General features: G+C 38.0%; 2 protein-coding genes across 5 annotated transcripts in view; one reads left to right on the top strand and one right to left on the bottom strand.

The window, feature by feature from the left end:
- Positions 1-1,563: 1,563 nt before the first annotated feature.
- On the bottom strand, positions 1,564-9,073 carry GTF2H5 (general transcription factor IIH subunit 5). The gene is made up of 3 exons (XM_043962834.1): positions 8,930-9,073; positions 7,905-7,999; positions 1,564-1,970 (listed from the first exon to the last, which is right to left on the bottom strand). The coding sequence occupies exons 2-3, from the start codon at positions 7,937-7,939 to the stop codon at positions 1,790-1,792; spliced, it is 216 nt and encodes a 71-aa protein (XP_043818769.1). The 5' UTR covers positions 7,940-7,999; positions 8,930-9,073; the 3' UTR covers positions 1,564-1,789.
- Positions 9,070-25,027, top strand: part of SERAC1 (serine active site containing 1) — a 79,231-nt gene continuing 63,273 nt past the window's right edge. For 2 of the 4 annotated variants that reach the window (XM_043962833.1, XM_043962830.1), the window contains exons 1-4: positions 9,070-9,207; positions 18,890-18,981; positions 20,027-20,063; positions 21,060-21,196. In XM_043962833.1, the coding sequence (XP_043818768.1) occupies positions 18,891-18,981; positions 20,027-20,063; positions 21,060-21,196 (265 nt within the window). In that variant the 5' untranslated portion in view covers positions 9,070-9,207; position 18,890. Of the gene's footprint in view, positions 9,208-9,309; positions 9,475-18,889; positions 18,982-20,026; positions 20,064-21,059; positions 21,197-25,027 lie in introns of those variants that run through there. The other 2 variants (XM_043962832.1, XM_043962831.1) reach the window with 2 other exon arrangements.

Here is a 25,027-nt window from a genome sequence, read left to right as displayed (position 1 = left end):
TTCCTACAAAGCCAGCACACTTTTCCCTGACTGAAACCTGGTAAGGGTTTGATTTTAGATTATGGATTACTTAAATAGAAAAAAAGACCCCAAACTTTATTTCCATCTCTTTGAAAATTATTTAATGTAATTTCCTTGGTCCATGGCAATCAACAATTCCTAAACTATTTATCAATATAATTTGTTAGAACAAAGTACAAATGTATTTCTGAAAGGAATATATTCTTGGTGGTATCTGCCTTACCATAAGTTCTTTGCTCAAAACACAAATTTTATCTGTTCACAATATGGATTTCCTTGTATAAGAAAACTACTCAGTTACCATTTGGCATATTTTCCTCTATATAATTTTAATATTTTGAAGCGCAAAATCCTGGAAGGTAGTCTATTTTAAAAGCTATCATAGCAGTGTAAGTATTCTTGGCTTGGCATGTGAATGACTAAGTTTGGTGATTTATTCCTAGGGAACCAGGAACATTCCTAACTTCATAATTTTTGAGGCTACATAATGAGTTCAGAAAGAAATGCAACTGGCACTTCCTCTTTCATAAAGCCTATTATGCTTTTGCTTAGGAGAGATATACTGCATGGAGCTGGGTATGTTTGGAACATGCAGTAGTCTCATACAAGCTTTATCAAAGCCATTATTTCTGCTACATGAACTTAGGTTCTTAGGACACCAATCTTTACACAAAGGACAGAACCCAAATCAAATATTTCTGTTTCCATGTTTCTGCTCCTGCAGAGAGGTCTGTATTTGTAACCTTGAACTTCAAAGCTCCTTTGTTCAGGCAGTTATTTTTTAAAAGTCATATACCTCATTTTTTTTTTACTTTATTAGTACTTCTCTTTCAATATGGTTTCCACCCTCTGCTTTAACCTATTTTAATTCTCATAAGTCATATAAAGACTATTGCACAGGTAACTGATATGGCAAGTTTTAAAAACCTATTTGCACAAGTTTGTTTAACCTTAATGGTTTAGACCAACAGGAGGATGCTTGCCTGGCAGTTGTCACAAAGCAGCATAAATCTTCCTTATCTGATTGATCCTAGCTACCATAGGGCTTGTTAAGCAGTGATGGAGAAGTAAATTCTACATGGATCTCTCTTCTCCATGGTCTCCTACCAATCCTTTTCAGTTGGTAGTTCTCACATAGGTTATAAAATTTTTTTTAAAATAGTTACAGAAATCAGAAGACAACATTTCTGAAGTCTCCCACCTCACTACCATAATTTTTTTTTTTTTTTAGTGAGGCAATTGGGGTTAAGTGACTTGCCCAGGGTCACACAGCTAGTAAGTGTTAAGTGTCTAAGGCCAGATTTGAACTCAGGTACTCCTGAATCCAGGGCCAGTGCTCTATTCACTGTGCCACCTAGCTGCCCCTCACTACCATAATTATTAATGAAATGTTTTATAACAAAAGTTGGAAAAAATAAACATTTAGGTCAGAAGAATAATTCAGAAGCATATTATATTAGCCTCCACTCTTTATTTTTAAAATTCTATAAAAACAGTAATACACTTAAATTTCTATTGTAGTACGCAAACAAAATTCAAATCAAAGGGAAATCTAGTAAAGTTTTTTATTCATGTTGTTTATGGATTGAACAGAACCAAACAATTTAGGAACATTTAGTCTGAGGACATGCATTTATGCAATAACCATTGCTACATAAATGCCTAATTATGTAATCAGTCTCATAAAATGCTAGATGGAAAAAATCTTGGTTTTTTGTTTGTTGTTTACAATTTCAGAGTTTCTGAGATAGATTAAGTCCCATTTCTTTCATTTCTGTGTAATAGGAAAAGAGTTCTGGTCCATTAACTCTCCAACTCGCTCCTGGAGGAAGTTAACCAGCTCTGCCAGTACAAAGACATGGGTGTCATCTATATCTTGTATGATGAATTTCTTCCCTAGGGCATTTGACTCATCCAAGTACAGCAGAAACTGCTTCATAGCAGGGTCACTGTGAAGAAAAACACATTGCCTAAAGATAACCTGGCCAATTTATACAGAATAGATTTTAGGGCAAGCAATGATAACATTTACTTCTATTCTCCCCTTAAAATGTTACAAATTTAAAACAATTTTTAAAAATCGCTAATCCATAACTTAAACAGCACATTTTAAAAACTGACTGAGGAACATTTAATTCTGGACCCTAAGAGCTTCGAAACTTTTATTATTGAATAGAATTTTATTTTCCAAAATATATGTAAAAACAAATTTTAACATTGATTTTTTTAAAAAATTGTGTTTCAACTTCTTCCTCCTCCATTCCCACCCCCCACCCACTAGAACTCAAGCATTTCAAAATAAGTTATACATAAGTAGTCATGGAAAACATTCCCACATTAGCTAGGGTGTGAGAGAAAACAGTCAAAAAACTCCCCAAACTTCAGACTGAGGAAAGAGCTTCAAAACTTTTAATCTTCACTACTAATCCTTGAAGGAAATCTAGAAACTTGTGCATAAGTTACTATCATCAAAGATTAAAAATGTTCCCATAGATGGAATGGAGGAAAAGAGAAATCCTTTTCACTCATATGCAAATTAAAGAGATACAACTTCTACTTTCAAGAATAACTAGATTACTAGAGGTTTTCTCTAGAAAAGGTTCTTAAGAAAACTTACTTTTAAAGAGATGAACAGATCCATTAAAATAGCAATTAATATAAACTAGTATCTAAGTATATATAACCTTTAAGAAAGCTATGATTTTTTTCAAGTCCCTCAAATATTTAATGCATTCTCCCTTAACACAATTTACTCAGGAAAGTCCTCAATTTGTTTTTGTTGTTGTTGTTGTTGTTTGTTTGTTTTTTGTGGGGCAATGAGGGTTAAGTTACTTGCCCAGAGTCACACAGCTAGTAAGTGTCAAGTGTCTGAGGCTGGATTTGAACTCAGTTTTTCCTGAACCCAGAGCTGGTGCTTTATCCACTACGCCACCTAGCTGCCCCCAAAAGTTACTAAATTGTTTTTTTTGTTTTTTTTTGCAGGGCAATGGGGGTTAAGTGACTTGCCCAGAGTCACACAGCTAGTAAGTGTCAAGTGTCTGAGGCCACATTTGAACTCAGGTCCTCCTGAATCCAGGGCTGGTGCTTTATCCACTGCGCCACCTGGCTGCCTCAATTTGTTTTTAAAATATAGAGATAAAATTCTAGCCCAGCCAGTGTCTAAACCCCAAATTTGTCAATATGAATAATTCATTCAACAAGCATTTATCCAGCACTTAGGTGCCTGAGTGTCAGATTCTGTGCTAGATGTTTTTTTGGTGAGGCAATTGGGGTTAAGTGACTTGCCTAGGGTCACACAGCTAGTAAGTGTTAAGTGTCTGAGCCTGGATTTGAACTCAGGTCCTCCTGACTCCAGGGCTGGTGCTCTATCCACTGCACCACCTAGTTGCCCCTCTATGCTAGATGTTGAGGATATGAAGACAAAAAATAATTTCTCTCCTTCAAGAACTCATATTCTACTTCTACTGTATGACTTTGATGATCTACTTGGAAGGACACATTCTGAAACAAACACATTTAAGATTAGAAATTTTTAGCTAAAAGGGACCTCTGATATAATCAAGTCCAACCTCTGTATTTTATTAAGGAGGAGACAAAGCCCAGAGAAGTTTAGTAATTGATCCAAAGTCACACAGGTTAAGAATAGAGTGGTAAATTTGAACTACCACCTTCTTATTCCATTGCTAGGGCTAATATGTCTTTTTCTAGCTCTAATTTTATTTGGAAGACACACAGAAACTGAGTATTGGAAGGGCAACCTTAGAGTTCAACCCCTCGTAGGTATTCCTTTTACAATGTCTCAGTAGAGGGGAGCCTCACTAGATAGTCTATTTTACTATTTAACTAGATAGTACTATTTACTAAACATTTCATTTAAAACAAATAATACTTTTAATTATAATAATAACACAAAGGGATAAATGGTGGCCTAAAACATATATGTATATTAATATATGACTACTTATAATTTTTATTTGAAACAATATGCTGTTGAGAAGATTTTACTTTTTCGGTTTTAGAAATTGGTTAGTTCTGGCAAGAGAAATCTAGAATGAAAATCCATTGCTGAAAACAACTGACAAAGTCTGAACAAAAGGTGCTGGTACTGAACACAAAACACAATTCATAAAAAACAAAACTACGTGAGTTAAACTGTATCATTTACAAAGCAAACTCAACAAAATGGGACTTGAATATTGACAGAGACTTGTATTTCTAATACACAAAGTAGAAAAAATGCATAGGTCAAGGAAACAGGTTTAACAGGATAGTTGCTAGATGATTTTGTAGGGAGGAATATTAGTGAGGACATGTTTCAAGCTTATCTAGTATTATTCCATCACTGACCCAATTAGTGAAAAGTCTGAGTCAAAAACTCTTCTTGCCTTTGTCTTTACAGAAGGGATATAAAGGACAAAACAAGGGGCACACTATAGGCAAAGGAGAGAGAGCAGGAAATAGAAGAATCCAAATGAAATTCTCAACGAAGGATAGTTAAAAGAAAAGTCTATGCTTAGGGCTTTGGAACTTAGTTGTCCTCTGATCTGTGGAGCTAAAGTGAAAAGTTCATTCCAGGTTCTAGAAGTAAGTATCCATCAGAAGCTGGAAAGAAGAAGGCAAAGCTTAAGGAGTAAGGACTCTATTACGGGCAGAATATAAAATTTGTGAAGAGGTATAGCATGGAAAAAAAGATTAGAAAGCTAGGCTGAAATCTAGTTTTGGAGAACCTGGAATGCCAGGTAAAGGTTTTTGCATTTTATTCTACAGGTAACATGTACCCAGTGAAGATTTTTTGAGTAGAGGAATGCCAAGATCTGATCTATGCATTAGGAAGACTGCTTCTCTAGTAGTATACAGGATGGATTGGAGGGGAGAAACTGGAGACAATGAGACCAGTTAGGAGGAGCTACAATATTCCAGGTGAAAACAGGGGTCTGAACTAGGCCGGATAGCAAAGAAAAAGGGATGGATGTGAGACGTACAAATAGAATTAATAGGAACTGGCAACTGACTAGATAATGGAGGATGAGAGAATGGAAACAACGGTGATTCAGAGGTTGAGGCCTTAGATGACTAATGGGATGATCAACAGAAATGGGAAAGTAAGAGAAGTAGGTTTGGAGGGACGAAAATTTGTTGAGCTTAGGGCATTCTGTTGAGCACAGTACACTAGTGGACATATCTAGTGAGCAGTCTGAAATGCAAGGTTGGAGCTGGAAACAACTGAAAGTCATCTGAGGTAATAAATGAAGCCATAGAAAAAACACCAATAGGGATAGAATACAGGGTTAGAAGTGGAGAAAGGACATAATATTAGGGGAAATTTACAATAGCCAGATTGGAAGAATACTCAGGTAAAGAGACAAAGGGAAAAGCCAAAAAAGTAGGAGAAAAACCAGGATAAAATAGTATCAAAGGAGTCAAAAGAGATAATATCAAGAAGGGAGGGTGATGCACAGTGTCAAATGCTGTAGAAAAGTCAAGGATAAGGACTGAGAAGCAACTATTGGATTTATCAACCAGGAACTTACTGGGGAGAGCAGTTTCAGATGGCGGAATACAGTGTTTGTCGATTGATGGAAACGAGATTGTGGTGGGTGTTGGTGAGGATGTGTATGCGTAAAGTGTAGCCTAGCTCCTAGCTTCTTAAACTATGGGTCGACACCCCATATGGGATAGCATAACTGAATGTGGGAACAGCAAAAAATCTGGCAATAGTAAAAGGTTATGTATGCCTATATACCCAGGGTCATGTAAACATTTTTTGGATGAAAAGGGGTCCTGAGTGGAAAAAGTTTAAGAAGCCCTGGCCTAGATGATCATCTAGCCCAAATAACATGCAAGAAGTTAAAAATAGAAAGTGGTATATCTAGGCGCATAGATCATTTAATAATTTTCCCAATATGTTGCTAATCTCTTATCCTTTAAGAGAATAATGAGATCCTTTAACTGTCAAGTATTTTCTAATTTTCCTTTCAAAAAGTTACCCACTTTGAATTGAATAGTGTTGTTTGCTTCTGGGAAATAAGTTGAGCAAAGTTTTTCTACCTATTTTACATAATCAAGATATCTGCATCAGTATGCTGTGAGTACAACTTGCCTTTTTTTAAAGCTTCCATTCAAGGATGGTGCAATTGAAAGACTGCTACATTTGTTTTGTTTTTTTTAGTGAGGCAATTGGGGTTAAGTGACTTGCCCAGGGTCACACAGCTATTAAGTGTTAAGTGTCTGAGGCCGGATTTGAACTCAGGTACTCCTGACTCCAGGGCCGGTGCTCTATCCACTGTGCCACCTAGCTGCCCCAAGGCCGCTACATTTGTAATCAAGAATATGTAGGTTCAAATCCTACCTCTAATACTGGCTGTGTGATCTTGGGCAAGTCAGTTTCCTCTTCTGTAAAATGGGGATAGTAGCTGAAATACTTGTTTTACAGGGTTGTTATAAAACTTAAAACTCTTGGGGGTGGCTAGGTGGTGTAATGGATAAAGCACCGGCCCTGGATTCAGGAGTACCTGAGTTCAAATCTGGCCTCAGACACTTACTAGCTGTGTGACCCTGGGCAAGTCACTTAACCCCCATTGCCCCGCAAAAAAACAAAAAAACAAAAAAAACCCCTTAAAACTCTTTAAGTTCACTTGATGAATTTAAGAGTATGATGAGTTTTTGTTTGGGGCTTTAATCTACATCTTCCTGAAGGCAGGCTAACATATTCATTAGCATTTAAAACATCAACTTCCATCGATGGGTAGCTAGGTAGCCCAGTGGACAGAGTGCCTGCCCTGAAGTCAGGAAGACTCATCTTCCTTAGTTCAAATTCAGCTTCAGATACTTACTAGCTGTGTGACCCTTGAACAAGTCACTAAACCCAGTTTCCTCATTGTGTAAAATGAGCTGGAGAGGAAATGGCAATCACTCCAGTATCTTTGCCAAGAAAATCCCAAATGGGGTCACAAAAGAGTCAGACACAATTGACACTACTCCAATTTATAGTCAAGAGATTGAATAGTGGTGGTATTTCTAGGGTGGTGATACCACCGGAAACAATCCAGTGCCAAACAATTATTCCCCAGTGCTGTTTAACAGACAAAGCCTGTTCTCTTCCTCAACTCATGAAACAATCACTAATCTTTAAAAAGAGACCTAAAGGATATACAGGAATCTTTTCTTCAGAGGATACAATCCAAATCCAGGACTCTCACCGTCCTGTAAAAGCATCAAGTTTATTAAAGGATTCCCTTGATTCAACACCCCTATATCTAATGTATGATATAACTTACTGAATTTACAATCAGGTCAATTACCCAAGCATCAACATAAACTTGCAAAATACTCTAAAAAGAGGTATAATTAGCCTAAGTTAAAAAACAGACATACAATTGTATTTTTAAAACATCTTTCATTTCTCTATGTGAACTAGCATTATCATGAAGCTACTTTCTATTTTGTTTTGACTTATAATAAGACCTCTTTGAGGGTAGAGACTTAATGTATACCAGTGTACCCATGGTGCCTTGCAAGTGGTAGTGGCTTTTAAGTAGAGAGAACTATAAAGCACAGTTCCTCAGAGTCAATATTTTAGCTGAGGAGGAGAGTCCTACTTCCTCTAAAAATGTATGATTCTAATGAGGTAGAGCATCTAAGTCCAGTGGTGGTTCAAAGGAAATGGAAGACCAGGAAGGTCTGGAATAGTCAGGAAAAGCTTTGCTGAAGAAGTGGGAACTAGAATCATAAAATCTCAAAGAGCAGGAAGTGGTCTTAGATATCAGAGTCAGACCATCTAATTTTATAAATGAAGAAAACTAGCCTAGTGGGGCAGGTAGGAATACCACTAAAGCAAGAGAGAAAATTAACACTCAGAAGTGAAAAGTACCCAAACTACTAACCATTCTATAAGCACGCCTTTCAAGACATTCACCATTTTCTCTAAGGTAGAAGGGTCAAATGCTGTCAATGATGGCCACAAAAGGGATGGAGTGAACTAAAATAAAAAAAAAAATCAATTTCAATAATCAATTTCAACATTTCACCAAAAGGATCTTGATATCAGAAACTACACAAGATATATAAGGATAATGTAAGTGATGGTATTAATGCTTAAAATCCACAAAAATGCTTAATTAATGCTTTAAATCCACAAAAAGCCTTCAGATTTAAACATGACAAAACATGTTTACAAAGAAAATATAGCTAAGTAGTCACCATTAACTTTCCCATAAAACTTAACCTGTCAAATATAACTGTTCATGCAATTGCACACACTAAACGTCTGGAATACAAGAAGAATTCTAAATACTCATTCTAGTAAAAGCTGGGACATTTTGAATAGCAAAAAATTAACTATTCGTGCTAATAGGGTACTTTTTTTTTTTAAACAATCCAAGGCCACATCCAACCCAAGTTATCTGTTGGCACTTGGACACCTACACAAATCCAGGGATGCGGACATGGATATGTTTTAGGTTCTGAGCCAGGAACCAGTAAATACAAAACCCAGGTCGAGATGCAATCAGTCACTTAGGAAACCACACATGGGTAGGGGGGTAAAAAGTGGGGAGGAGAGAGGGTTCATTCAAGCACGAGGAAGCTGCTTTAAGTGAGACACATGAAATGAAAAGTGGTAACACGTAAAGCACTTGGCAAATCTTAAAGCACTATATAAACGATAGTTATTATTACTGAATATTAATTATACTCCCGGGCCCTGCTCTGGACACCCAACCCGCTGAGGACCCAAGATCCAACGGGGAAACCAGGCCGTCCCTTCGCTTTGCAGCCCCTGAGGAAGGGACAGCTCCTGCTTGTCCTAGTTATCCCTCGGCCCTTTGAGGGCCTACTCCTTTCACCTTCGGGTCAGGCTGCAGCACCGCCTATCAACTCTACTCCATCAACCCTAACCCTAGCAACGCACCTCTGAACAGGAAGGCCCCAGCTACTGCTCCGCCGAACTGCTAGCGGACTGCGCCTGCGCCGTGGGCCCCAGCGTCGGGTCGGGTCGGTTACCCGGAAGAGGGCGGGGCCATGGGGGCGGAGGGCGGGGTCACGTATCCACGCCAGTGGCGGAGGGCGTCGAGACCCCTAGCGTAGATCGGGGGTGGGCCTTTCCCCCTCCTTTTCTCCCTCCCCTCCCGCCCCCACCTCCGGGTCTAGTTCGGCTGGGGGCGGGAACGATCCGCGAGCCGCCGCCAGGTAGGGAGATAGGAAGGAGGGGGGAAGGGCTTAGAGAGCGTCGGCTGCGGCTCTGCGGGGAGCCGGGGGACAGGGGAGGGTCGGAGCCGGTTACGTAGAGGCGGGATGGAGTGGGGCCCCAGGAGCACGTCCGTTTGAGAGGCTGCGCGGGCCATCCAACTGCCTCTCCGAGGCTGGCCCTGGCCTTGCTCTGCCCTGCCTTGCCCTTAAACGACTGACTGCTTAGGCTGGGGGGCGTGGCGTGTTCAGCTGTGCTCTGGCTCGTGAGTGAGTGTGTGTATATGAATGTATGTGTGTTGGAGTGCGCGTGCGCCTTTGCCTGCTTTCCTTTGCTTCCTTTCCCTGTGGGTGGTGGGTACCTTCCTGTGTCCTGCATCCCTAGAACTCCCTCTCACAGCAAGGCTTCCAGAAGAAAGCTGGCTACAGTTGTTGCACCATTTTCTCGCCTCCCTCTCTCTTCTTATTCCCGTGTAATCTGATTTCCTCCTTCACACTTTACTGCAATCTGTCTCTCTTCCCTCTCACTGTCTCTAGCTCTCTTTCTATCGCTTGTCTGGCTCTCCCTCCTCTATCTTGGTATCTGTCTCTTTTCCCTCTTTTCCCCCTCCTATGTCTCTTGTCTGTTTCTCTACCCGTCTCCCTTCCCCCTTCTGTCTCTATATCTCTTGTCTTTTTCTATCTCGTCCGTCTCTTCCTCTTTTATCTTTCTCTCTCTGTTTCTCCTTCCTTCTCTGTTTCCTTGTCTCTCTCCCCCATCCTGTCTCTTTCTATTTTTTACGTGTCTCTCTCCCCCTCCGACTCTCTCTTTTTGTCTCGTGTGTCTATCCTTCCTTCTCTGTTTCTCTATCTTTTCTCCCGCCTTTTTCTGTTTCTCTCCTCCCCTCTTGCCTCTTTCCCGTCTCTCTGTGCAAGGTCACCAGTTATCTCTAATACAAATGCACTAAACTGTGTAATCCAGGGCAAGTCACCTTAACTTGTCAGTGATTCACTAAACATTAAGTACCTACTATGGGCCAGGCACCGCGCTAAATGAGGGGGATGCAAAGACAAAATTGAAACTGTCATAGCCCTCAAGGAATGTATGTTCTAATGGGGGAGGAATATCCACATCTAAATATATACATAATATATGTATACAAAGTGAATAGAAGATTATTTAGGAAGGAAGTTTCTACCAGCTTGGAGGATCAGGAAAGGCTTCATGTTTAAGGTAATATTTGAGCTGACAGGATTCAAAAAAATGCAGGTGAGGAGGGAATTCATATATAAGGCATAGAGGACAACTCACCTTTGCTTGTAAGCAAAGATACAGAAATAGGAGAAGATGAAAAATGGAACACCATGTGTGCAGAACAGTGAGTAGGCCAGCACAACTGGATTAGAATGCATGAAGGAATCCCAAAGGACTAGTGATAAAACATACTATCCACCTCCAAAGAAAGAACTGATATTGATGGAACAGATTGAAGCATGCTATTTTCACTTCCTTTCATTTTGTTTTCTTTTAATCAAGTTTGCTTGTACAAAATGACAAATATGGTAATGTTTTACATAATCATACATGTATAACCCATATCTGATTGTTTGCTGCCTCTAGGAAGGGAGGTGGGAGGGGAAGGAAAGAGATAAAAATTGGAACCCCAAATTATAAATAAAATGTTTATTATTTTTAAAAAAAGAAAAAGAATGCATGAAGGGGGGGCAGCTACATGGAGCAGTGGATAAAGCACTGGCCCTGGATTCAGGAGGACCTGAGTTCAAATCCAGCCTCACACATTTGACACTTACTAGCTGTGTGACCCTGGGCAAGTCACTTAACCCCAATTGCCTCACCAAAAGAAAAAAAAAGAATGCATGAAGGGCAGAAGGTTGTGATGAGATATGACTGCCAAACAGGAGTGATGTTTGATCCTTGAGGTTATACGGAACCACTGGAATTTAATTGATTAAGGGAATGTGGGGTGACATTGTCATACCTGTCTTTTGGTAGCTGCATGGAGGAGAGATTGAAATAGGGAAAGGCTTGAAGTAGGGAACCTAATTAGGTGAGGAGCCTTGAACTTGGGGGTGGGGGTGAGGGGAGAGAAGGAGAGTTCCATAGGAGTAATGTGGAGATAGAAGTAATAAGTTTTGGGAGCTGACTGGAGAGATATGATGAATAAAAGTGAGGAGTTGAAGATATCACTGAAGTCTTCAACCTAGGGGACTAGAAGGCTGGTGGTGCTCTCAACAATAATAGGGCAGTTTGTAAGAGAGTTAGGTTTAGGGAGAAAGAATGAATTCTATTTGGGGTATGTTGAATTTGAGATGCCTATGGGCATCTAATTTGAAATGGCAGTTTTCCTTGTATGTTTAGAGCTCTGGAGGAGACTAAACTTTGAAAGAATCACCTGCATAGAGATGGTAATTGAGCCCAGGGGAGCTGAATAGGTCTTCAAATGAGGGGGTATAGAGAGAAAAGAGGATTCTGGACTGAGCCTGATAAATCCAAAAAGGAAGCTGAGAGGGATAATTAAAAATTGAAATGATCCAAAACTTCTAAGAGTTGAAAAAATCATTCGTTGACCTAAATAAGTTATTGACAATTTTTAAAAAGCCCAGTGAGCACAGCTTTCATCTATTTCCCATAAAGTATAATTTTATTTACCAGTAGTTTTTAGGGTCATTGGGCAGCATTTATTGATTATAACCAAGGGTAGAGTACTGTCCTAAGTGGTGCTGAGGGTTGGAGATGAAAACAGTAGTGCAGTAAATATAATACATGCCTTTCAGGACTTGACTGGTGTCAAAGGGAATCTGATGGCTGTGTCTATAGCTTTCTCTTTTACTCTAGATTATTATAAAATTGTATTCAGCAGTGGAGCCATGACAGGGGAAGCTTTTAGGGTCAATTTTGTTTGACATGAAATTTAGAGCTAATCATTAAAAATGAATACATAAACATATAGTATATGTTTATAATGATTCATAAAGTTATATTCATTATTTTCTAGTATTTGTGGAACACAAGCAAAGAAAGCAATTTTACCAAAGTCAATTAGGAAGAAGTAGGTGACCTATGGTTTATGTTTTCTATCTGTTTAATTGTGGTATTTCTGATTCCACAGAATCAGAATCAGAAAGGGCGTCCTCCCACAAAACCACTCTAACTTCTGATTTCTTTATTTTTATTATTGGTTCTACCTTCTTCCCAGTCAGCTTCAAAGCTCAGACATCTTTGATTCCTCCCTTGAATTTGTTACTCAGTCCAGTACATTGTCAAATATTACTGATTGTTCACTTCTCCATTCCTTTTCTTCCTGTTTTTCTTGAATTCTTGTAGTAGCCTCCTAATTGATTTGTGTCTCTAGGCTCTCCCTTCCATCAGTCAAAAATTTATTAAGTGCTTACTATGTGCCAGGCACTGTGCTTTCCTTTCCAATCTGTCTTGCATACTCCTACCAGGGAAATAATCCTTTCAATATAGTTGCAATCATATATTCTGATCATTTGGTCAAAAAATGTAAATGGCTACCCATTACATACTGAATAAAAGTCCAGTTCAGTCTGTCCTTTAATATTCTCCACTATTAAAATCCAGCTGCCTTTTAAATTTTTATCTTTTATTACTTATTCTATATTTGGAGCATTAGTCAGACTTGCCTAGTCTCTCCCTTCCTTGACCATTCCTCTTGCCTACCCATTACCTTCCCTTTGATTATATTTAAGACTTTACTTTCCTCTCCCTCCTCATCTGTTCAAATTATACCTATACTTTGAGTCAAATCATTGCTGTCTTCCTCATAAAGTATTTCCTGATTCTCCCAGGTGGAAAAATCACTTCCACCTTTCAAATCCTACAGTACTTAGAGTCTAACAAATGCCACAAGAAAGGTACAAAAATTATCTTGTGAATAATCTTACTGTGTATAGAGCTGGGACTATTGAGTTTGTAACTGGTAGCATAGTACCTTGAATGTATTGTGTTAGGTGTTGAGTGTGTGGTTTGTTAAACAAATGTGTGTCTTGGACTACCGCCATTTTAGTAATTTAATGTTTTAGAAAATTAGACCCTTTTATTTACTTACTCTTTTAATTTTGTGTTTTATTTTTGAGAATTTTTTTCTGGTATTGAAGCACTATAAGTTTGATGTGGGATGGAATTAAAGTGATCAAATTGATCATGAATCATCTCAAAAGAATTACAAGACTTAGTGACTCAGTTTCCCAAGTTTTATTGAAAGACTGTTGACCACAGGGAGAGTACCAGAAAAATGGAAAGGTATTTCTTGAATAGGGAAAGAGAAGACAGTTATTTATAGTATGGATCAATTGATTAGATATCATGCAGCTTCTGTATGGGGAGCTCAACCTTTTGAGAGTTGTTGATGTACACACAGCAAGAGGTGTTCCGGAACATGCAGACCCCACCTTGCGCAGCTAATAAATAATCCAGTGCAATCCAGTTGTCCAGGACCACATTTGCCAATGAATTTAAAGACTCTTCCAATTCTTGTAACCCTAGTACAGTAGAATTAGAGATTTGTTCTATTGCCAGTTTTAAATTTGTAAGCGCAGCCTCATGTTCAAGATACTCAACAAAAGGAATAGTGAGGGTAGCCGTTTTCTGGACCCACCAAGTAAAATTATCTGTAAAGAATTAATTGTTAGGGATAGCTAGATGGTGCAGTGGTTAAAGCACCAGCCTTCGATTCAGGAGTACCTGAGTTCAAATCTGGCCTCAGATACTTGACACTTACTAGCTGTGTGACCCTGGGCAAGTCACTTAACCCCCATTGCCTGCAAAACAAACAAACAAACAAAAAAAGAATTAATTGTTATTTGAGTGTTTATTTTTTAAAATTCTAACCAAAAGATGGGGTCATAAAAACCTCAGTCAATTGGCTGGCCTCTCTGACAGTCACATGACTGCCCTCACTAGGCTTCCAATCATTTTAATTTTGCCAGGCTCATGTAGGTGTTTGCGAGTGGTGATGACATGAGGTGCCAGTGCCATGGCAATGGCTACAACCAGTGGGTGGAGCACCGTGCCATTTGAGGAGCCCCAGAGGCCAGTGCACACACTGAGGGTTGTTTTTTTTTTAATTCTAGCCAAAAGATGGGGGTCATAAAAACGTCAAATAACAATTAATTCTTTAGATATGCCAGGTTCCTCTTCTGACTCTAGAATGAGAAGAGGCACTAGGATTCTTACCCTGGGATCCAAATAGCCCAAGGCAACATATGGGTTTAAGCAGGTGGTAGTTAACACCAAAGATTTATAATCTCCTTGTTATAGGAAGGGGAGATACTTGGAGCACAGTAGGGTGCAAGGAGACCAGGGTTACAATAGACAGGTGAATGGACCTGGCAACTGATCTAACAGCAAGGTCTGCCCTGTGATTCCCTTGTGCTATGGAGTTGATAGCTTGGTGCCCTTGACAGTGCATAACAGAGATCTGACTGGGCAGATTTATGGTAAAACCTGAAATGCATAACTATGTTTCCTAGTTACCATCCTCTCTCTCATCTGCAATGGGGAGGAATTTCACTTTCTTCTAAACCAAAAAGATACCCAATTAATTTAATCTTATTATAGATACCTTATAAGCATAAGTAGGCAGATGGCAAACCTGAGTATACCTAGTTGTTTGGCATATCAAGTGACCACACATTTAGACTGAAAACAGTAAGATCTTACATACTTGCAGTGTGCTCATATCTTCTATTGACTACTTGCTCTGTTTATAGAAATCTGCTGTAAAAGAAAAATCAGAGGCATGATTATAGCGGCTAGGATAAAACATCCTTTAGCTCTGTTTGATTTCAGGTAAAAGTTACAAGTGACCACTAGTCAGTCATGCAGTACTAGCCAGATTCAGGGATAGCCAGGTGAGAAAACATTCCCTGTTCAGCAGGAACACAATGAGCCTGAAGGAGCCTACCTCAGATGAGACCCAGATCATCCTTTTGGCTTTTTCTCAGATACTTCCACCTTGTGGCATCGATTTGTGGCATTCTCTCCAGTACTTGATTACTGCCTTGATGATCCAGACTGCTATACCTGAATTCAAAACTCAAAACAATATAAAATACAGTCCCCAAAATATTTTATCTTAAATAGCAAACCTTTACTCTCATGAAGTTGCAGTGAGCAGAAGTGTTTACCAGGAAACACACACATGTTGTTTGGTTTTTCTTTCCTTCTTCTCAAGTTTAAACTTTATCCTGGTGTAAAGATCAGTCATTAAAAATTACTTCTATATAATCACAACCCAGAGATACCCTGTGGTCACCCACAGTATTGCAATAGAACTTGGGAAACTGAGTCACTGAATCTTGTAATTCTTTGGGATGCCTCATGATCAATCTGATCAATTCCATTCCACATCAAGTTGAAAAAAAGACTTAAGGAAAGCTTTACCACAACTAGAGGAAAGAGATTAATTTTCTCTGTTTAAAAGATAATTTAGGGGGCAGCTAGGTGGCACAGTGGATAAAGCACCGGCCCTGGATTCAGGAGGACCTGAGTTCAAATGTGGCCTCAGACACTTGACACTTACTAGCTGTGTGACCCTGGGCAAGTCACTTAACCCCCATTGCCCTACCAAAAAAAAAAAAATTTTTTTTAAATCTATCCAAAGTGGTATTTCACTTTTCCCTTTGTTATATATGATTCATCTCAAGTAGTAAGCAGGTCAGTGTTTTATTCTTATTATTCAGGTCACTCCCCTTCCTTCCTCAGTAAATTCTGTATAATTTTTTCCTCCCCAACTCCTGCCCTCATACTAGGGGATTTCAGCATACCTACTGACTCCTTCAAACAAGGTAACCATTCAATTCCTCAAATTACTAACTTTCTTGACCTATACTCCTCCACCCTACCTCATCTACACACAAAGATGGTCCATATCCTTGGTAGTTTCTAAATGGTATACGATCCAGGCTGTGGTTCTTAGTACTGAAATGCTTTTTGATTGTTTGCATCATTTTTTTCTTTGACCTGGAAATTCTGAATATAATGTTTCTGGGAGTTTTCATTTGGGGCCTTTCAGGAAGTAACTTGTGGATTCTATTTGCAATTTGCCCTCTGGTTTTAAGATATCTCTGTAGCTTTATGATTTCTTGAAACATTAATATCTCAACTCTGGTTTTTGTCATGACGTTCTTAAATTTTTTCCTTCTTAGTCTGTTTTCCAGGTGTCATTTTTACTATGAGATACTTTATATTTTCTAATGTCTTTGTCCTTTGTTTTAATATTTCCTGTTCTCTCATGGCTTCTGTTTGGCTTATTCTAATTTTCATGGAGTTTGTTGTTTGGGCAAGGTTTTATACCTCTTGTGCTATTGATTTCCTTTTCATTTCTTTCTTCCATATCTCTAATTTTTTTTTCAGTTTTTTTCCTCTAGCACTCTTATTTCGTTTATCATTTTAAGCTTAAAAAACAACAGCTCCTGCTTCATCTGTTCCAGGAATTATAGTTGAATTGTACCCAGGTTGTATTTACCTTTGAATCTTATAGATTTTTTTTTTTTTGGAGTAATTCTCTTTATTAGGGTTTGTATCTGGAGCATCCCTGTCACCATAATAACTTTTTATGGTGAGATTCTTTTTTTGCTCATTCTTCCAGCCTGTTTCCTGACATTGAACTTAACGGTAGGATCAGTCTCTACACACTTCTGGAGGGAAGGTCTGGGCTGGTCCTCAGGATATTTTCTTGGGATATTGAGCATTTTGTTATCCCAGGATCTCAGGACAGCTCAGATTGGGGACCTGAAACGTTCAGTGCTCTCAGAGTGGTTAGATCCACGGTAAAGTCTGTTTACTGCTCCCCCCCCCCCCAACTCTACAAGTTTCTAACCTGGATTTTGGTTAGTTGCCAGATGGTGAAGTGGATAGAGTGCTGGTCCTAGAATCAGGAAAACCTGAGTTCAAATTTGGCCTCTAACATTTGCTGTGTGACCCTATTCAAATCACTTAACCTCTATCTGCCTCAATTTCCTTATCTATATAATGGAAATAATAGATAATAATAGCAACCCCTTGTTCTTAGCACAGTATCTGGCATATAGTAGGTGCCATATAATTGTGTTTTTCCTTACCATTCCCTTTGGCTTGGAGCAATGATGGACTGTTGGGCTTAGCCACTCTCAGCCTGCTTGAGGACCTCTACCAGTTCAGAGTTAAAGAACTGTAGGCTCCCCATCCCTAACCTGGTTATTCCTCTAACATAATCATGAAGGTTGGGCTTGTTAATATGAATATATGGTTATTGAGTATTTGAATCAAGGGGATTTGATGGAACTGCTGCATTATCCAGGTAGATTCTGTGAGACCCTGGACTGATAGAAGGAAAATACCTTTTGGCAAAAACTTCAAAGTGGAACCAGACAATCCCTATTTATTTTCCCCCAAGAGAATAAGCAAATTCCAATGCCCCTTTGAAATTCCCATTTACTATCTTTCCCCAGGAAGTAAAGAGAGACCTCCTTGTCTCTGATAATACCCCTCCTGTTTCCACATAATCTAACAGTACCATCTGCTTTAAGTTGAGCTGTTAAACTGATTTGTATTGTTTAACTGATCCACATTTGTAATGGGTTGATCTGTACCATGCCAATGAAGTTATTAAAATCCTTAGAAAGAAGGGGAGCTTCCACATATGGTCATGTGTTATATATTTCTAATTGGGACAAAATATTAAATTGATATTATGCTTTTTCTGTCTGTCTCTGATCTGGTTTGTCTTGTAGGAGATATCATGTTCTCTGATCTGGTTTTGGTAGGAGATATAAGATATTATAATTTCTCTGATCTGTTTATTACTTTTGTAGGAGAGATTAAAGATTATTTCTCTGATTTGTTTGTAGGAGACAGGCAGATATAAAAGCTATATTTTAATATTCAACAGGCTAGAAGCTAGAACTAAGGCCCTGCTCTGCCCCTCTTTGGGAGCCACACTGCTGCTGCTTCCTTCTTTTAGAGCTTGCTAATTCTTTTCCTACTACTTAGGGTCTGTGGCTGTACCTTACTCCCAGAATGCTCTCTCTGGGCACATTCTACTCTGGAACTGAGCAGTAGGTATCAAAGCTGCCAAATAGCACCTGTTTCTGTCTGGATGCACCCATAGAGGTCTGTGACCTATTCTTGCATTGAGGCATAGCTTCTCCCTTGTGTTAGGGTGCTCTGTGCAGCATGTTTCTGGTAAGACCTAGCCCCTAGGGTCTGCAGACCTTGCTGTCAACTTTGGGTGGAAAAATGACTCACTGCTATTTTTTCTTAGATTTCTTCATCAAATTTTGGTCTGATGCATTTTCTAGATCTCTTTGGAGGAGTTTTATGGGGGAGCTGGTAGTCACTGTTCTTGCTACTCCGCAAACTTGATTCTTCCTCATGTCTTTGTTTGATGTATCACAAGTGAACACAATTTGATGAAGACTGTGCTGGATAATAAAGCTATTATTCTACAAAGTCTGGCTTATTTAAATAAGGGATTTTTTTTTTTCTCAGAGGAATGTTTGAGGGAAAGCAAGCTTGTTTTATTAAGTTGGTGTTGGTTTTTTCCCTAGTCCAGAAAAAATCAGATTCCCCTATTCTAAAAAGAGTTTGTCTATTATCATGGTAATATTGAGTTCTAGTGTTAGGAGAAATGGTAACAAAGTATAAATTAACTAACCTGTATCGCTTACTCTGTTTGCACAGAATGTCCTTGGCAACTTGTTGTATAATTTGTTGCAGAAGGATAGGAACCTCTACAACCCCTCCAAAAAGTGATCTGTCCTGGAAAGATATCCGTGAGTACAGTTATGAAAATGTAGTTATGCCGTTACAGCCAGTTCCCAACTTCTGAATGTTTGCTTTGTAAGCAAGTGGTTTAGAATTCCACATAGAAATAATACTGTGGGTTCAGCTGGGTGGCACAGTGGATAAAGTGCTGGACCTGGAATCAGGAGGACCTGAGTTCAAATCTGGCCTCAGACACTTGACACTTACTAGCTGTGTGACCTTGGGCAAGTCACTTAATCCTCATTGCCCCTCAAAAGAAAAAATAATAATACTGTGCAAAGTGATTAGAATTCTCACAAAAGCTCATTTAACTTTAATGTATCTGAGTAATACTATATATCCTAACCTTCATTTCTAATATTCTGTCTCTGGGGAAAATTCTTTTGCATTCAAGTTTGGGTGCTAGAAAACAGCTCTCCCCAATGCAACTCTGACACCCAAAAGGTTTTATGGTATGAGGGGATTGGAGAGAAGGAAGGAGGGTCCCAGGTTTTCCCTACCTACCTCTAATTGTCTTCTACCAGCCTATGCATCATTCCAAAGCTGCTTGGATATTTGCTAAACCATGCTTCTTCCCCTTTTGTTGGGGATGTTATTGAAGAGATTCCTTGTGTTGGGCAGGAGATTGGAATAGATGTCCTCTAAAGTTCCTTCTAATTCTGAGATTTTATAATTCTCATTTGAGTCTGTGAATCCAAGGGTATTTAGCAGTGGTAAAGGGAAGAGGAAGAATTGCTGTGTGGGTAAAATTAGAATCTGTAGACACACATAATATATACATATTTATATGCGTATACATATATGTATACAAACACATACATACATATATACACACACATACATATACACACACACACTCTGTGGAGCTATAAATTACACTGTGTAGATTCAAGATTAGGAGGCTGTGTGCTAATGATGTCAGTTCATCCTCCTAGGGGAAGATGACAGAAATCCTTACCCATTTAGATCTCATAATCATAGAAAGTCATACTTTTGTTTGTGTTCAGTCAAGTTTTTATAAGTGTTAATTATCTTTTTTTCTTCTTTTTAAAGGAAATATTATAAAATTTACTGGACCACTTATTCTAGGGTAGGTATTAACAACTACACATTGATTTTGCTTGTACTAGTATTTGAAATCATTATTTTCTATACAAGTAATTCACAGAAATAATGAGCTTTAACGTATTAAAGTTTTAGTTATACACATACTTGCTAAATATTTTAAATTTTACTTTATTAACTAATGTAACCACATATTTCTTACAAGCTGAAAGTAATGGAGACAAGAATTTTATATATGACTAAAATGCTTTCTTTTCTTATAGTTAGGAATGTGGCATGGAAATATAAGGCAAAAAGTTGACTTGCTATTTCCTTGCCTTATTCTGAGGGAAAGGACAGGACCGCTACATATTCTGTAGCATAATGTCTTTATATGGAAAGCTGTTATATTTAGAGGTGTAGCAAAAATAAATGGAATCACTTTGCTAAGCATCTTGTTTTCCTTGGGAGAAAATAAAAATAAGGCCACCTATTCAGTATTTTTAGTTGCCTAGTCAGGGACCCTAGCAGAACATAAAGCTCTTTTATGGATTCTTCACTGATTTGCTTTGATCCTAGAAAAGAGGATGTCAGCATAGCCCAGTGGAAAGAACACTGTGCCTAGAGTCTGAGCCTGTCTTCACACCTTACCTCTGATGTTACATATATCATCTGGGGCAGGCGACCTAACCTCCTTAGGTAGTGCTGAGACAGAATGACCACTGAGGTCCCTTTGCACTTTTGAGTTCTGATCCCCTGAAGCCAATTTATATGTCTTTGTGCTTTAAGGTAGACATAGACATTTAGGAGAAAGACTGAAGCAATAAAAGATGTGATTTAAATTCTAAGCCTATTCTAGTTAGGCTTTCAAGTAATTCTTGGAATGATTGTAGATCGTTCTAAACAGTGGATATACACTTAGTTCTTGGATGCATGACAAACTGAATGTTAAAGATTGATTTAAATGCCATCTCAAAAAGTATAGGGTTTTTTATGTTTAGATACCAAGTTTACATTAGATTTTTTTTGTTATCTTTTTAAGAGGTTCTTTATTTATTACATATGAAGTTCTGGCCTTGAAGAAGTCTATGACACTAGATACCCAAGTAGTTGAAAAGGAAAAATTGAAATCATATATATATTTAGATGCTGTTTCTTTGGATAAAAGAGAAAATCAAGGTAAGTTTATGGGAAAAGTATGTGTTTAAAGTACTTTTAAATCAGTATTATAATAACCTTTCTGGAAAGTTTAAGGTAGTTATTGAATTAAATTTAGAGACTATTTGAAGAATGATGTTATCATTAATAAATCCACTAGGATGAATTATCAGGGCTATCTAACCCTTGCTTTCAAAACCTTACATTCAGGGGCAGCTAGGTGGCGCAGTGGATGAAGCACCGGCCTTGGATTCAGGAGGACCTGAGTTCAAATTTGACCTCAGACACTTGACACTCAGACACAGAGCCGTGTGACTCTGGGCAAGTCACTTAACCCCAACTGCCTCACAAAATTAAATAAATAGATAAATAAACAAACCTTACATTCATATACTACAACTTGTTCAGTCATTCCTAAATGATTGGCATCCCCTCAATTTCCAATTCTTTGTCACCACAAAAAGAGCTGCTCTGGGTATTTTTGTACTAGTAGGTTGTCTCCCCCACCCCCTTTTAAAAATCTCTTTGGGATACAGATCTTTTTTGGGATAACTTTTGGGATATAAACCTAGTAATAGTATTGTTAGTTCAAAGGGTATGCACAGTTTTATAGCACTTTGAGCATAGTTCCAAATTGTTCTCCAGAATGGTTGGGTCTGTTCACAACTCCACCAATAATGCCTTAGTGTCTCAATCTCCCCACATTCCCTCCAACATCCAACATTTTCCTTTTCTGTCATGTTAGCTAATCTGATAGGTGTGAGGTGGTACCTCTGAGTTGTTTTAATTTGCATTTCCTTAAACAATGGTGATATAGAGCATTTTTTCATATGACTATAGTTAATTTTGATTTCTTTGTCTGAAAACTGCCTGTTCATATCCTTTGACCATTTATCGGTTGGGGAATGACTTGTATTCTTATAAATTTGACTCATTTCTCTGTATATTTGAGAAATGAGGCCTTTATCAGAGACATTTGCTGTAAGATTTTTTCCCTAGCTTTCTGCTTTCCTTCTAATCTTAGTTGCATTGGTTTTATTTGTACAAAAATGTTTAAATTTAATATATTCAAAATTATCCATTTTATATCTTTTAATGCTCTGTATCTTGTTTGATCTTAAGTTCTTCCCTTCTCCATAGATCTGGCAGGTAAACTATTCTTTGCTTTCCTAATTTGCTTATGGAATCACCCCTTCTGTCTAAATCATGTACACATTTTGACCTTATCTTCATATACAGTGTAAGATATTGGTCTATACCTAGTTTCTTCCTTACCATTTTACAGTTTTCCCAGCAGTTTTTATCAAATACTGAGTTCTTGTCCCAGAAACTTGGGTCTTTGGGTTTATCAAACGCTAGATTACTATGGTTATTTACTATTGTGTATTGTATACCTAATCTATTTTCCACTGACCCACCACTCTATTTCTTAGCTAGTACCAGATAGGTTTGATGATTATTGCTTTATAATATAGTTTGAGATCTGGTATGACTAGGCCACCTTCCTTCACATATTTTTGTCATTAATTCCCTTGCTATTCTTAACCTTTTGTTCTTCCAGATGAATTCCATTATTATTATTTTAGTTTATAAAATAAATTTTTTGGGGGTAGTTTGGTATGGCACTGAGTAAATTGATTTAGGTGAAAACATCATCTTTATCATATTGCCTTAGTCCATCCATGAGCAATTAATATCTTTCCAGTTGTTTAGATCTGACTTTACGAAAAATGTTCTGTAATTGTGTCCATATAGTTCCTCAGTTAATCTTGACCTGTAGATTTCCCAAGTATTTTATATTGTCTAGTTATTTTAAATAGGATTTCTCTTTCTATTTCTTGCTGCTGGACTTTCTTGGTTGTATATAGAAATGCTGATGATTTATGTGGATTAATTTTATACCCTGCAACTTTGCTAAAGTTGCTAATTATTTCTATTAGTTTTTTTGTTGATTCTCTAAGTATATCATCATATCATCTGCAAAGAGTAATAGTTTCATTTCCTCATTGCCTCTTCTAATGCCTTTAATTTCTTTTTCTTCTCTTATTGCTATAGTTAACATTCATAGTATAATATTGAATAATAGTGGTGATAATGGGCATCCTTGCTTCACCCCTCATCTTATTGGGAAGGCTTATCCCGATTACATGTAATGCTTGCTGATGGTTTTAGATAGATACTATTTATCATTTTAAAGAAAGCTCCATTTATTACTATGTTCTCTAGTGTTGGGTTTTTTTTTTTTTAAGTGAGGCAATTGGGGTTAAGTGACTTGCCTAGGGTCACACAGCTAGTAAGTGTTAAGTGTTTGAGGCCGGATTTGAACTCAGGTACTCCTGACTCCAGGGCCGGTGCTCTATCCACTGTGCCACCTAGCTGCCCCTCCACCTAGCTGCCCCTTCTAGTGTTTTTAATAAGAATGGTTGCTGTATTTTTGGATGAACTTCTTATTCTAAAGAAATATGGCTTATAGGACCATCTTCCTGGAAAATGGCTAAAATTAAAAATTTGAATCTTTTACCTCTACCCTAAATATGTGACTCCCTAATGCAAAATAAAGACAAATAAGATATGTTTGAGGCTGGATCCTGAGGTAAAGTCTGGAAATTTGATTTTGTCAGTTTACCCAATGATGATCAGGTTCTTGGAATTGGTTTACACTAACCAAATTTTCAGGAGACTGATTTCTAAATTAGAATGCTAATTTATTAGGCACAATGGAAGATACCAGTATCATGAAAATTAGAATACTATTGTCAACTGCTAAAGATTGGTGACCTTCCCAACATCAAGGTACTAGTAATCTTAATTTGGTAATCAGAAGGTTTCTTGGTAGATATAGAATGTTGGAATAAGAGAATGTAAGTGTTTTAGATTTAAAAAAAAAATTAAATAGCCTAGTGAATTACCTGTGTTAACTATAGGTCTGTGTCTGCCTCAGTAGACCATAATAGTCACTCCTGTTTGGTTATGTACTTACTTGCTTCTCTGCAATTTAGGGGATTGGATTGTTGCCCAGGACTGGAAGTTTAAGTGATTTGTCCAGGATCATGCACCATCACATTTGAGAGATAGGCTTGAATTTAGGGCTTCCTGACTGAGTCTTGCTTTCTACTTTGTCACATTGCCTTTCCGTGTTTTCCATACTAATATTAATTCTTGCTTAAGTTTTGTGTGTGTGTGTGTGTGTGTGTGTGTGTGTGTGTGTGTGTGTGTGAGGCAATTGGGGTTAAGTGATTTGCCCAGGGTCACACAGCTAGTAGGTGTCAAGTGTCTGAGGCTGGATTTGAACTCAGGTCCTCCTGAATCCAGGGCTAGTGCTCTATCCACTGTACCACCTAGCTGCCCCTGCTTAAGTTTTTAAATGTGTAACTTGCCCATTTGAGGATGTCTTTTGGGATATCTTCTGTTGTTTTCTTTTTCCATCTTTGGCATTTTAGCTGATTTCAATTGCTTTATAGTTTTTTTTTTTTAATTAGGACTCTGTTTTGTTAATTTCAAAAATTTGGGGTTTTTTTAGTCTTATTTTTGTAGCCATTTTTCTTCTCTTTGTGGCTTCCCAATGTGGGCTTTTTTTTGGAGGGTGTATGAGGAGACTGGCTTCCTTTTAATAACGTTCACTCCTTAATCTTTTTTAGAAAGCCCAAAAGATAAAAATTATTACGTTTAATTATGCATATAGTTAATTGTCTTCATTGAAAAAATATACAATCTAACAGTTTTTGAAATTAGAAATGGGATGTATGTTGACTTAACTGTAGTATAAATTGAAACAGGGCCATAGATTTAGAACTAGAAAGGACCTTAAAGGCCATTCAGTCCAGTTTTTTAATTTTACAATTGAAGAAGGTG

The sequence above is a fragment of the Dromiciops gliroides genome, chromosome 4, assembly GCF_019393635.1.
Source record: "Dromiciops gliroides isolate mDroGli1 chromosome 4, mDroGli1.pri, whole genome shotgun sequence".
Classification (NCBI taxonomy): Eukaryota; Metazoa; Chordata; class Mammalia; order Microbiotheria; family Microbiotheriidae; genus Dromiciops; species Dromiciops gliroides.
The sequence above is the reverse complement of the archived record's forward strand: the minus strand, read 5'-3'. Positions and strand labels throughout refer to the sequence as shown.

Excerpts from the sequence above, each read along its gene's own strand:
- GTF2H5 (XM_043962834.1), bottom strand. The coding sequence starts at position 7,939 with ATGGTGAATGTCTTGAAAGGCGTGCTTATAGAATG. Across the intron at positions 1,971-7,904 it reads AAAGGCGTGCTTATAGAATG|TGACCCTGCTATGAAGCAGT; the intron begins GTTAGTAGTTTG and ends TTTTCTTCACAG.